A 13,288-nucleotide genomic window follows, 5' to 3' on the forward strand; every position below is an offset into this window, starting at 1 on the left:
TGAAATTCAATTATTTTGTTTTTGAATCAAAGGAATTTAGAAATTGGTTAATTCTACTCAGTGTTCAACTTCTATTTTATGAGAATCCAGATGAATTTTTGGATCTGCATAAAAAATATGCTGGACTATCAGATGCCAGATAAAAAAGGCATGTAATAGTAATAATGACAACAAAATAACAAAGTTGCTATTGAGGCAAATGGATGCTGAATCACACAAATTGAATGGATTACTCACCAGTTTAAGTAAATCAATAAGCTTATGTGCATCTTCTCCTGTAGAAAGATCAATAAAATCTTTCGGCAAACGGTAACTCAAGTAAGGGCTGGGTTGGACTGTGACTTCACTGGTTGTAAAGCGGAAAGTAGGGCAGTCCTGGGAAAAAAAGAAAAAGAAAGGTTATGAACAAGTTAAAGGGGTTATCAGGCCTAGGAGTCGACCAACCCAATCATCACGACCTGAGCCCAATTAAAAAAATAAAAACATTCACCTGTCTGCAGTACCACCATTCCAGGGCCACGGCCCTGTTGCCAGCTGCGTCGGGTCTCTGTTAGAAAGTGGCTTGGTCCTGTGACCTTGGTAACTGCCAGCCTCAGTGCACCAGTGTGCTAAAACTGCATGTCAGCTACTATGTTATCAAAATATCTTTTTAGAAATACAATATACCGTGTAAAAAACTGTAAGATGTGAGACATTTATACATTGCGCACATGTTTATTCATTACTATATACATTAAAGAAATGCCAGAACCACTGGTATGCTCCAACCAATTTTCGCAAATATTGGGAATTACATAGATATATGATATAGAGTGGAAGGTGATAACATGCACAGAAGTCCATGTTATCCCTCCCCTGAAGTCACCTATGGTTGTATAAGGAAAGGAAGACCTATGTCTCTCTTTCACTGTCTGCAGCGAGTCAGCATGTTACCTTGACCTCCCCTCGTTTCAATCACCTATATCTCAAGTAGTATAAAATCAAAGCTTTAAAACAAGACCAGGATTGCTTCTGTATTTTCTGTATCTGGTTTCTGTTATGCAGGTGGAAACAAAGTCCTGTCGACTTCTATTATGACGGATCTAAACGGAATGCCTCTTAAAGGCTTCAGTTTTGATTTCTGCTAGGGATGAGCGAATAGACTTCGAATGAAACATCCGAACTTGATTCGCATAAAACTTTGTTTCAATACTGTACAGAGAGAGCGCTCTGTACAGTATTAGAATGCATTGGCTCCGATGAGCCGAAGTTATTACTTCGCGAAGTCTCGCAAGACTTCGCATAACAACTTCAGAAATTGATTTATACTGTAAAAAAACATTTCCCGAACTGGGGTTTGGTTCCAGTCAAATATGTCAAAAGACCCCGTAGAGATTTTAGATGTTATAACTTTGGGAAACCTGGCCACATAAAACGAGATTGACGTGCTCCGCGTCAGCAAAGGGAAGCACCCAATGATACTGACAGTGGAGATCAACAGACCTCCACTGCTATTTTTACCCCTGCTAGGAAATTGGCAACCCTGTACAGGTACTGCTCACAAAAACTGAAGAAAAGGACCCATAACTTCATATACCTGTATCCATAGGTAACAGAAAAGCAGTACCATTCCTGGTTGACACGTAGGCAGCCAAAACAGTAGTAGACCAGAATTTCTTGCGGCCACATCAGTTAACCCCGTGGCATGTACCGGCTGCGGGATTCCCAGGGGAAACAGTTTTTGTCTGTGAATCTGAGCCAGTTAAACTAAAGATAAAAGACAGTATGGTTGTGACCCAATTGTTAGTTAAAGAAAACCTGCCAGACCCTCTTTTAGGGACTGATGTTTTGCAAACACTGGGAGCCCACATACACTCTGAACCCGATGGCACTACCTGTGTAGATTTTGGGGCCCCAGAAGAAGTTCTATGTCCCTTAATAGTGACACTGGCCCTGCCTGAGACTGAACCATCAGAATTAACTCTTGTAGAACAGGCTATTCTTGAGGTGGTACCGAAGGATTTTTGAGCAACATCTAAAACAGACATTGGAAGACTCCCTGTGTCTCCGGCTATGGTGTATCTCAGGCCAGGATGTCAGTCCCCTCAAGTGAAGCAATACCCCCTTAGTCATGCACAAGAGATGGCAGATGTTTTTGAGTCCGTACAGCCCTCAATCAGTGTTATCAATAAAAAAGAAAACAGATAGATAAGGGACAGCCTGTCAGTTACAGGATGATTCATGATCTTAGAGAAGTCAACAAGGTTACAGTATTACAAACTCCAATAGTGCCAATAGTTGTCACAAGTCATATCCACTGCTACATGTTTTACAGCCATAGATTTGGCAAATGCCTTCTTTAGTGTCCCGCTGCACCAAGCCTGTCAGTGTCTGTTTGCCCTTACATTTAAGGGTAACCAGTATACCTGGACTGTCTTACCTCAAGGTGCACAAAACTCCCGACCATGTATACACAGGCTCTGCAATCTGTCCTTACAAACTGGGTACCGCCTGGCTCAGTGGTCCTGTTACAATACATGGATTATTTGCTTCTGTGTGATTAAGACAATTAGACTTGCTCCGAAGCAAACATATCCCTCCTGGTCTTTTTGCATCAGAACGGATGTAAAGCCTCAAAGCAGAAGCTGCAGTTTTGTAAAAACAAAGTTGTATTTCTAGGACACTGCATCTCCCACTGAGCTCGCCATCTTACCACAGAAATAAAGGAGGCTGTTGAAAGGATACAAGTGCCCAAAAGAGCAAAAAGCCTAAGGGTGTTTTTGGAGCTGGTGTCATACTGTCGCCCCTGGATTAGACATGCCTCCATGTTAATGCAGCCTCTGATTGTCTGTCATCTGACCCATTTCACCTCACAGAAGAAGCAGTAAATAATTTTCACAAAAACTGTGTATAACCTCGGCCCCGACCATTTCAAAATATGATGAGAAATTTCACCTGTTTTGTTCAGAAATGCAAGGTCACAGGAGGGCTGTACGGACTCAAAAACATAATGACCGCCAGTGGCCAGTGACGTACTTCTCAGGTAGATTAGATCCTGTAGCTAGAGACGCTAGAGCAAGCAATGATAGAAAAAGCCGCTGAAATTGTGTTAGACTACCCGGTGATTGTACAAACACCTCATAACATGCAGGGCATATTAACACAGGTTCAACCTAAGCATATTTCTATGGCTAGGCAACTTAGACTCCAGTGTGCACTCTTCATGCCCACTAACATTTCTTTCAAAAGATGTACTACTCTGAATGCTGCTACTTTGTTACTAATCAAAGATTCAGAAATGGGGAAAGGGGGTATAGGAGGTACAGGCAGCTTCCTAAATGACACAATGGAATATGATCTCCAATGACTGTGTACAATTAATGCAACAAGAAACGTCAGGATTTAATCATGTACATGAAAACCCCTTGATAACGCTGATTGAGTATTTTGTAGATGGAAGCAGGTTCATGGAAGATGACGGCCGGTTCTACACTGGATATGCAGTGGTCACACAGCATGAGGTAGGGATAGCTGAACCACTCCCACCTCACATGTCAGCACAAGAGGTGGAGCTGAAGGCACTCACTGAGGCGTGTAAATTGGCGGGGAAGGTGAACATCTACACGGACTCAAGGTATGCTTTTGGTATTGCACATGACTATGGACCCATATGGCGGGCTAGAGACTTTCTAACATCAGCAGGCCAGCCAATAAAAAATAAAGACTCTGTACTTGACCTTATGAACTCTCTGTTATTACCAGAGGAGGTTGGTATTATTAAGGTAAAGGCAAGATGTACGACGGTGAAAGCAAAAGGCAATAATTGAGCAAACAAGGCAGCCAAACGAGCTGAACTCCAGCCACTAAATGCTGACGCCTCCCCAGTGAGAGCCTTGAGACCCGAGGACATTTCAGTAAGTACATTTGCTCGAACAAGAATGCTCGAACAAGCCCCTCTTGAGGAAAAAGAACTTTGGGCAAACAAGGGGCCAAACCTGATAAACATGGAATTTGAAGAAACAAGGACACAATTTGTCTACCACACCCTCTATACCCAGCTATGGCTCAGGAGGCCCACTCACCTATCAAAAGGTGCCATAGTACGTATGGTTAATGCAGGGTGGATTGCTCCAGGATTTTCCACAGTAGCAGCTCGGTTTGTACAAGGATGTATGGTCTGTACATTGAACAATCCCGGTCAAGTGGTGAAGACTCCAAGCAAGCACACCCCCAGGCCATTTTACCCATTCCAGAGACTGCAGTTAGACTATATACAACTGCCTAAGGCAGGAGTATATGAATTTGTCCTTGTGTGTGTTGATCTCTTTTCAGGGTGGCCGGAAGCCTTCCCAGTAGCAAAGGCAAATGCAAAGAAGCTGGTCAGTGAACTGGTGTGATGCTATGGTGTCCCTGAAGTTATTGAATTAGACAGGGGTTCCCACTTCACAGGAGAAGTAATGAGGGAAGTGATGCAGGCTTTGGGCTTCACCCAAGCTTTTCATACAGCATACCACCCCCAAAGCAGCGGCCGCGTTGAGCACCTGAATGGCATGCTTAAATTTAAAATCCAGAAAGCCATTCAGGAAACTCAGCGGCCTTGGCCAGTGTTTGATTTTAGCCTTATACTCAGTCAGGACCACTCCAAACAGAAAGACAGGATTATCCCCATTTAAGATTCTGTTTGGAAGCGCCCCCAGATTAGGATTGTATTTTCCACAACAGTTGCAAATGAACAATGATAGCCTAACAAGCTAAATGTGGGCCCTCACAAAGAGGCTTGAGCACACCTATAAACAAGTGATTGCTTTCCTTCCAGATTCAGTAGAAGGAACACACAGTCTTCAACCAGGACATGTGAGTAAAGGCCTGGATCCCAGATTTGATGGTCCTTTCCAAGTCCTGTTGACTACTCATGCAGCAGTAAGGGTCCATTCACATGTCCGTTGTTTCTTTCCTGATCTGTTCCGTTTTTTGCTGAACAGATCTGGACCAGATCTGGACCCATTCATTTTCAATGGGTCCTGAAAAAAAATCAGACATTGAGCTGTCCGTTTTTTTTCAGGACCCATTGAAAATGAATGGGTCCAGATCTGTTCAGCAAACGGAACAGATCAGGAAAGAAACAACGGACGTGTGAATAAGGCCTAAAGGTTGAAGGAAAGCCTAACTGGATACACGTTTCTCACTGCAAGAAAGTTCTGAAGCCTGAGGATGAAGATCCTCCTGCTGACAGCCACTCTGATCCTGGGAACGGCCCTGTACCAACAACTGAAGGATGATTGGGACAATGCACTTATCCGACACCACCAGGTGCTGTTTAGAGGACTCAATGACACTGACAGAAAAATTAAAGACTATTGGATCTGTACTCACAGTCCCGTGACTTCAACAACTATGCCTTATCTGGCAATCCCTTAGATTTTTAAAGAATTTATTTATATGTCGTAATATTGGCAGTTTGTCTCACAAAGAAGACCAGGGCCTGATGATCAAAAAGTATAATTCCACTGCAGTCCCTCTCCCCATAACATGGTGGTTGGTGGGAATTTTATAAACAATAATGCTAGTGTTGATTATCATAGTAGTATATGCTGTGATTAAGCTTGTGTTTATGTGTGCCAATAGGTTCTGTACCAAAAGGAAAAACTACCAGGATTATTGAAAGGTCTTGGGAACTGCATTGATACCTGGGAGGGAATCTGGCCTCCGGCTGGCAGTTGGGCCTATCCCAACTGAAGTACCTCTGGGTTAAGATGTCAGTTCCAAGATATCTCAAAATGGGGGAATTGTGAGGGATGAGAATTCATTTTGTATAAGTATTTCCTCCATCTTGTGCATATGTGGAAAATTACTCAGCCAGCTGCGAGAACGTGGTAGTTTCTGTGTATAGACCAAATGTTCTAGCTACACGGTCAAGGTAGTCGCTCCCTTATCAACCTTTGGCATGCAAGAAAGCTATACAAAGAATTAGCAGTTCTGCTTAAAGCAGGAGTAAACAACATTTACGTATAAGGAAAAGTACATGCCTCCCTGTAGCTTTAATGGGAAAGATTCTGTTCTTTCTGTGTTTCATGATGTGCTGCTAAAGAATGCTAAACTTGAGACCATTAAACCATGTTAGTATGGTGCGGAAGTATTGCCTTATATGAATAACTAATGAAATCACTAGTTTCAATTCCCCCCCCCTTGGCGGTGTGCCTTCTTTGTCTATGTTTGTCTGTAGTGTTATAAAGATGTATGCTTGTGTGTAATAAATCGGAACCTGATTTAGCTGCTACTTGTGTCTGTGTCAGTTCTCCGAGCGCTCGTACTTCCACATCAATTGGGACCTCGACAATCATAGAAGTAGGGGGTTTTGCCCCAACAAGAATAAAGTTATGTCACTTTTACCACACAGCGAATGTAATTCCTTAGCCGTACCCTAAATGATTCCATTAAAAAAATACAACTTGTCCCTCAAACAATCCATCAAACAGCTGTGTCAATGGAAAAGAAAATATGGCTTTTAAAATGCTTAGATCAGGGATGCTCAACCTGCGACCCTCCAGCTGTTGCAAAACTACAACTCCCTGCATGCCCTAATATCTGTAGTCTGTCCAGGCATGCTGGGGGTTATAGTTCTGGAAAAGCTGGAGACCCGCAGGTTGGGCATCCCTGGCTTAGATGAAAAAATGCTCCTTTTTGTGGCCAGCCTCTCCTTTACTGCTTTGACTGACAGGGTCAGGCAGTGGCAAAGGAGCAAAGTAGGGGTTCACTACAGAAAGGAGCGGAGCTTGGGTGCAATCAGGGCAACAGTGACACCCTCATTGCACCAAAATGTCTAATTTGCATATTAGGCTAGTTTCACACTAGCAGCAAGGAACTCCGGCAGGCTGTTCTGGCGGGTGAACAGCTTGTTGGATCTGTGCTGCTGCTAGTGCACGCATGCCCCCGGACTACCGCTCCGGCCCAATTGACTATAATGCCGAGTTCCGGCGGCAGCACGGCAAACATGCCAAGAGTCGGCCAGAATAAAACTACGACATGCTGTAGTTTTATTTCGGCCGACTCTCGGCACATTTGCCTTGCTGCCGCCGGAACTCCGACCTGCCCCCACGATAGTCAATGGGGACCCACCCTTTATATATTTTTTCATTTTTTATATATTTAATTCTTTTTAGTTTTTGTAATGATTTTGAAGCTCATATTAGCCTACAAAATGTATTTTTTTAATTTTGAACAATCATGTATTTTTAAACTGGACTTATTATTGAGAATTGCTCATTTCATATATTGGCCAAAATATGAATTGCAGTTTGAATGTTCTCAGCCTCTTCAGCGACGCTGAGCCCATTCAAACCATTTACCAACATTCTCATTGGCCGCAGGGGATGACAGTAGGAAGCCCCGAAGCGCACACTTCTGGGTTTTTGAGCATTTAGATGCCGTGATCTCAATTGATCACAGCATCTAAAGCCTTTTAGTTAACCAATCGGCATTATCAGTAGAGACCTGCCGGCCATGACGCTCGCTGCACGTGCAAGCGGGCGCCATGTTTGCTTATCGCTCCAGCGGTGTACACGTACGGCGCTGGTAGTGAAAGGGTTAACAGAATAAAGTGAAGATTTATTAGTATCAAAAAGTGAGTGCTGATCCACTTCTTCTACTCATAATGTAGTAAGGGCTCTCCAGATCAACAATAGAAAAGCAGTGCTTTAATTAGATGAACTACAGCTACGTGTCTGTGCAGACAGTTGGATAGGGAGGTGCCGTGTGACAGACTCAATTTTTTTAGTTTGTCTGTGAAGGTTCTCATTTATCCAGGTCATGGTATATCTGTAAAGAATAAATCAAGGCAACTGGACTTACTGTAGATTTCTTGAAAACGTTTCACTTGTTCTTCCAACAAGCTTTCTCAATTCTGAGTTTTTTTAGTTTAATTAAATACCTTTCCTTGCGGGGTACCCCCCACTGATGCTGCCACCCTGCCTGTTTTTTTTAAAAAATATCGCTTGTACGCCCCGCTGTGCCCCCCTGCAGGTTTCCCGCTCAGTATGTTAATCCTGAGCATCGGTACAGGGAGGAGGAGAAGCCAGAGTTTCTAAATGGGAGTCTCCTTCTCCCTGTCTGTGCCGTGATCTAATCACAATGGAGAGCGTCACAGCCAGGGAGAAGGTGAGCTTTTTTTTCTCCCTAAGGCTAATAGGCACCGCTTCTTGGTCTGTACAGATTACTTTACTACAGCTATCTGGTTATCATTAAAAGGACTGGAACATATACAGAAGACCTGGTAGTGAGGGGGGGGGGAAGGGTCAGTTGGGGTCCGTTAAACAGAAGTTGTGGGTTGAGTTTACATGAAAAATAAAAATGGATAGTCATACGGACAATAAGAGGTTATAGCGCAATTGTGTGTAACATCAAGATATGCAACAATTGTAATGTGAAGGATGTATAATGTATGTAATATTACATCAATGTCGTAAAACATCAAGATGTGCAACAACTGTAATGTGAAGGATGTACAATGTATGTAGCACTGCATCAATGTCGTTGTAACCACCTGTATTGAAATGAATCAATTGGATATGATTTATCTATTTTAATAAAAATGATATTTGAAAAAAAAAAAAAGGACTGGAACGACAAATATAATCTCAATATATAGATAAAACATGATCCACCATTCACAGATGATTGTCAAAGTTTATCTACTCCCTCCTGACCACTGCACAGGTCACACAGCATGCCTAGAAAACTCTCCCACAGAAGTCAATGAGTTCCCCTCCTGTCCATTGTGTCTAAGGCCCATGTGGCTGCTGTAAAGCAATTCTCTAAATGCTGTTAAGAACAGCTCAGGCAAGATAACAGCCCCAATAATAATGTTCAGGAAACAGAATAAAAAAAAATCTGCAATCAGAAAATAAAAACAGATTGGAAAAAAAAAAACGTGTGTCACTATCTGGTTTTAAATGGGGAAAAAAGATTTTATACATTCACTTTAATATATTTGTTACTTTACTAAAGTTATTTGTTTAAAAGGACATGTACCCATTTGCAACTTTGAAAATACATTAAAAATATCCCACAATTTTTGTATATACAGGGCATGCTGTGGATTTGAAACCCAGGGTTCAAGTTGGGCCCCTAGACAGACAGAAGACCCTTGAACAATAGCAACTTTCAAAACTTTGCATTTTTCCAAAATTACTTAATCCTCGATCTATATTCTATTTACACTCTAGCTGTGTGAATTGTGCTTTCGCTTTGTGCTTTTCTCTAAATTACTAAAAGGTCATAAACACTTATTTAAAGGGAACCTATAACCTCAAAAACGCATATAAAACCGCCAGCATTACCTCATAGTAGCCCCCAGTCTGTTAATAATCATATGTTTAATCCGGTAGTCTGATGCTCCATGGAGTAAAAAAACAATGTTTTAAGCCCCAATAGCGCTATCTTGCCGGTCAGCTTGAAGTCAAGGGACAGCGGCTTCAATGCTTCAGGTCAAGGTAAGCACGCCCACCAACCGTCCCCTCTTTTGACAGCCTGCAGTGCAGCCGGGATCACATAAGTGTCACGCATGCGCAGTGCGCCGCTGAAACTTGGCTGCGTGCGACTTTTGCAATCCCGACCTAATGCCGGCTGTCAGTCTAACAAAAGAAAAAGCGTGCTTACCTTGACTCGAAGCAAGGAAGCTGCTGCCCCACTGACTTCAAGCTGACAGGCAAGATAGCGCTGATGGCACTTAAAACATAGTTTTTTTAAAATCTATGGAGCATCAGACTACCGGATCAAACATATGATTATTAACAGACTGGGGGCTACAATGAGGTAATGCCGGCGGTTTTATATGCGTTTTTGAGGTGAAAGGTCCCCTTTAAGCCACATTCTTATCAGGAAGATAAGAATTGAGCTATAATGAGTGTTTATAAAGGTCAGAGATAAGGAGCTGTCAGCTGAGCAGCCTAATGGGAATGAGTAAAAATACAGAACCTGCTACTAGAGAATATCAAGGCTGCACAGAGAAAGAGGCTCAACATTTTTAATATGGACCAAATAAAAAAATAATTTTAGCTCAAAATGGGTGGAATGCAATAATTATAATAATAAAACATTGCCCCCAGAAGTGTACATAGCCGTTAAGCATTGTACGATACAAATTTCATGCAGAGTACATACATACAAGTCATTCAGTTACTAATACATTTGAAGTATTTAATTAAAAAACGAATTATTACAATTTACCTGGTCTATATCCTCCTCATCCCCTGGCACGCGACCATTCATAAGTTCTTCCCAAGTGAATAGCAAGGAGTCAGTTACTTCTCCAAATGGATTACAATCAATAAGCCATATTTTGCCCTAAAAACATGGAATGCATTACTGTAGATTATTAAAGGATTTCTATACTCTTACTCAATTTCACATTTTGAAGCTTTTTGTATTTCAAAGCTAAGAGTGATAATACTGCTTCTGTACATTAGCCCTTTACTATGCCTCAAATTTCATACAAAGTAGTTTTTTCCCCCCCTGTTGAATTCAGTAGAAATCAAACGGAACAAAAATTGTGACAATGTGGCACTGTATGTACAAATGTGTTATTTCCTTGATGGGGGCTATTAGAAATACAACTTGTCTGGCAAAATAACAAGCACCCCCTCAGCCACTTAGACAACAAAATTCAGTGATGGCTCTAGGAATGTGGTAATGCAGAAACAAAAATTAATTGATATGTCCTGAAGGAAATAAAAATATGCAGTATATTATAGATACAGGTTCACTGTGCAAGTGGGCCAAATATTGGTGAAAATGTGCAGCAAAATCTGGAATATATAATAAGTAAATGCAATACAGTCGAATCCTAAGCAGAGCTATCTTATGAGTCTCCTGTATATACAAGCCTGTCACCCCCCATGTGTCCTGACAGAGGTTAGCCTTCCACTCTTACACAAAAGTTGCCTTCACTCAGTCTTAGAAAGTTGGGGGAGAAGGTGGGAAACAACAAGCTAAAGAGAGCAGTGGACTCATACACAAGCTCAGCTTATAAGGACCCTTTTACATGGGCTGATGGGTGGGAACAAGTAAACGCTGACCAGATCTTTCATGGAGCTGAAAAAACTAATTCTCCCACAAAGGATTGCTCAATTACTATCTGGTGTAGAACTCTGCTCTTCAATAGATAGTAATGATGTGACCCTGCCTACAATATGCCTTCACAGCTGAGAGGAAAGGGGTGCAAGAGCTCAACATTACTATCAGAGACTGAGCTAGCAGGGGAGGGAGGTGGGGCCAAACTAACGAGGATAAGCGATCCTCAGGGGAGTGCCACTCTCAATGGTCTTCAGCCTACAGTACATTGAGGCCACACAGATGATGTAAGTGTTCCAGCGCAGGCAGCACCATGTCACTACATTGCACTGCTTGTACTGGGTCATCAGGGGATCGTGGTGAGGACAGTAAAAGTTTCTCTATAGCTGGAAACTACAGCATTGTAGGGAGCATCATTACTTCTTAAAGGGCATTTATTAAGGTGGCATTATCTTAAGGAGGTTAAATATTTAGTAAGCATGCAGAGGGCATTATAACTTTTTGAGGAAGCACTTAAGAGTAGGATTACTCTTTAAGGGGTACTAAGGAGTGTTCTGACTTTTAAAGGGGTTATCTCACTTCAGCAAATATCATTTATCATGTAGCGAAAGTTAAAGGGGTTTTCCCATCACTTACAATGGGGGCATATCGCTAGGACCCGCACCTACAACGAGAACAGAGTGGGGAAATGGATGGAGGGAGGGAGCACTGCGCATGCGCAGCCGCTCTCCATTCATTTCAATGGGGCCACTGAAAATATTTCCGTCTGCCCCATAGAAATGAATAGGAGCAGGGGCCGCGCGCGCGCGGTGCACTCCCATTCACTTGTATGGGAGCAGCGCTTGGTGGTGGATGGACCCCGGGAAACCTGGGGTCCTCCAGCTACAGCTCTCCCCGCTTTGTTCTCCTTGTAGGTGCGGGTCCTAGCGACATGCCCCCATTGTATGTGATAGGAATACCACTTCAATACAAGGCACTTACGAATGTATTGTAATTGTCCATATTGCCTCCTCTGCTGGCTTGATTTATTTTCAATTATATCATACGCGGCTTGTTTGCAGGGTGGTCATAACCCTTGGAATGCAGCAGCGGTGACTGTGCTTGCACACTATAGGAAAAGGTGCCGTTCTATGTGAACTCCCACTGTCCTGGCCAGCATTTGTTCCCAAGCATTACCACCGCTGCTGGTCGTAACCATGGAAACGAGCAGTGTATAATGTGATGGAAAAATGAATCCAGCCAGCAAAGGAAACAACATAGACAATCACAATACATTAGTAGGTGCCTTGTAGCAACTTTCTCTACATGATACATGCCATTTGCTGACGTGCACAATCCCTTTATAAAGGTGATTTCGGCATTATTACTTGTCTGCTAGATCTCAGGGGGCATTATTACCTTAAAAGGGGCACCCAGTGGCATTATTACTGTCTAAGAGGAAACGAGGGGCAGTATTACTTTCCAAGTATCATTGTTACGTTCTAGAGGCACACAGAATTGAACTATCAGCAGGATGGGGACTTGGTGTAGGTAAAAGTGAGGAACCAAACTGCAGGCACAAGTCGTGGTGGTTGCTGAGGTTTGATGGAAAAGACTAGACGAGTGGACGACTTCAAATTTTTCTGCAGTGTAATCACTAATACAGTCTGCAAAGTGTCTGTGTAGAACTGGTATCTACTACTCATTAGGCACGGTCTGGTGATGATATAATGTGCTTTGTTCAGTTATAGTATTGTGGTAATATTATTCAGTCCCTATTTACGGGTATTAGCAGTGGTCATGTTGTGGTGTTACCTGGCTTGGGCCCCCCTCTGATTAATATCGCTTATTGTGCAAAGTTTCAGCTCTACAATGGATAGTAATGAAGTGATCATGTTTTAAATATGAGGTCAGGCTAAACAGCTGACAGGGAAGCGGAGCACTGTGAAGGTAAGTACTGGAGCATAGCGTGTAGTAAGGCCACACTCCATCCTTATTCACATTCTATGACGGGTTGCTGGAGGCCATCTTGTATAATTCCAGAAGAACCTCTTTAAAGGGAGTCTGTCACCTACTTTGAGCATTTAAGACCGCTCATATCATGTTATAGCACAGTTTCCCAACATAAAAATAGTATCTTTATTGTGTCTGGCCTATGTCTAGAAGCTGAAAAAAACACTTTATAAAGATATGCAAATTAGGTCCTGCAAGTGCCAGGGGGTGGGGCGGATTATGGCTGCAAGTGCCCCTGCCCCTCTCCGAT

At 42.6% G+C, this 13,288-nt stretch overlaps 1 protein-coding gene across 1 annotated transcript in view; it reads right to left on the reverse strand.

Annotated features, from left to right (window-relative positions):
- The window catches only part of CDC123 (cell division cycle 123), a 107,605-nt gene that overhangs the window by 8,997 nt on the left and 85,320 nt on the right, over nucleotides 1–13,288 (reverse strand). The window contains exons 11-12 of the mRNA XM_040413207.1: nucleotides 10,204–10,320; nucleotides 238–375 (exon numbers count right to left, since the gene is read on the reverse strand). Coding sequence (XP_040269141.1) covers nucleotides 238–375; nucleotides 10,204–10,320 — 255 coding nt within the window. The remainder of the gene's footprint in view (nucleotides 1–237; nucleotides 376–10,203; nucleotides 10,321–13,288) is intronic.

The sequence above is a fragment of the Bufo bufo genome, chromosome 1, assembly GCF_905171765.1.
Source record: "Bufo bufo chromosome 1, aBufBuf1.1, whole genome shotgun sequence".
Lineage (NCBI taxonomy): Eukaryota > Metazoa > Chordata > Amphibia > Anura > Bufonidae > Bufo > Bufo bufo.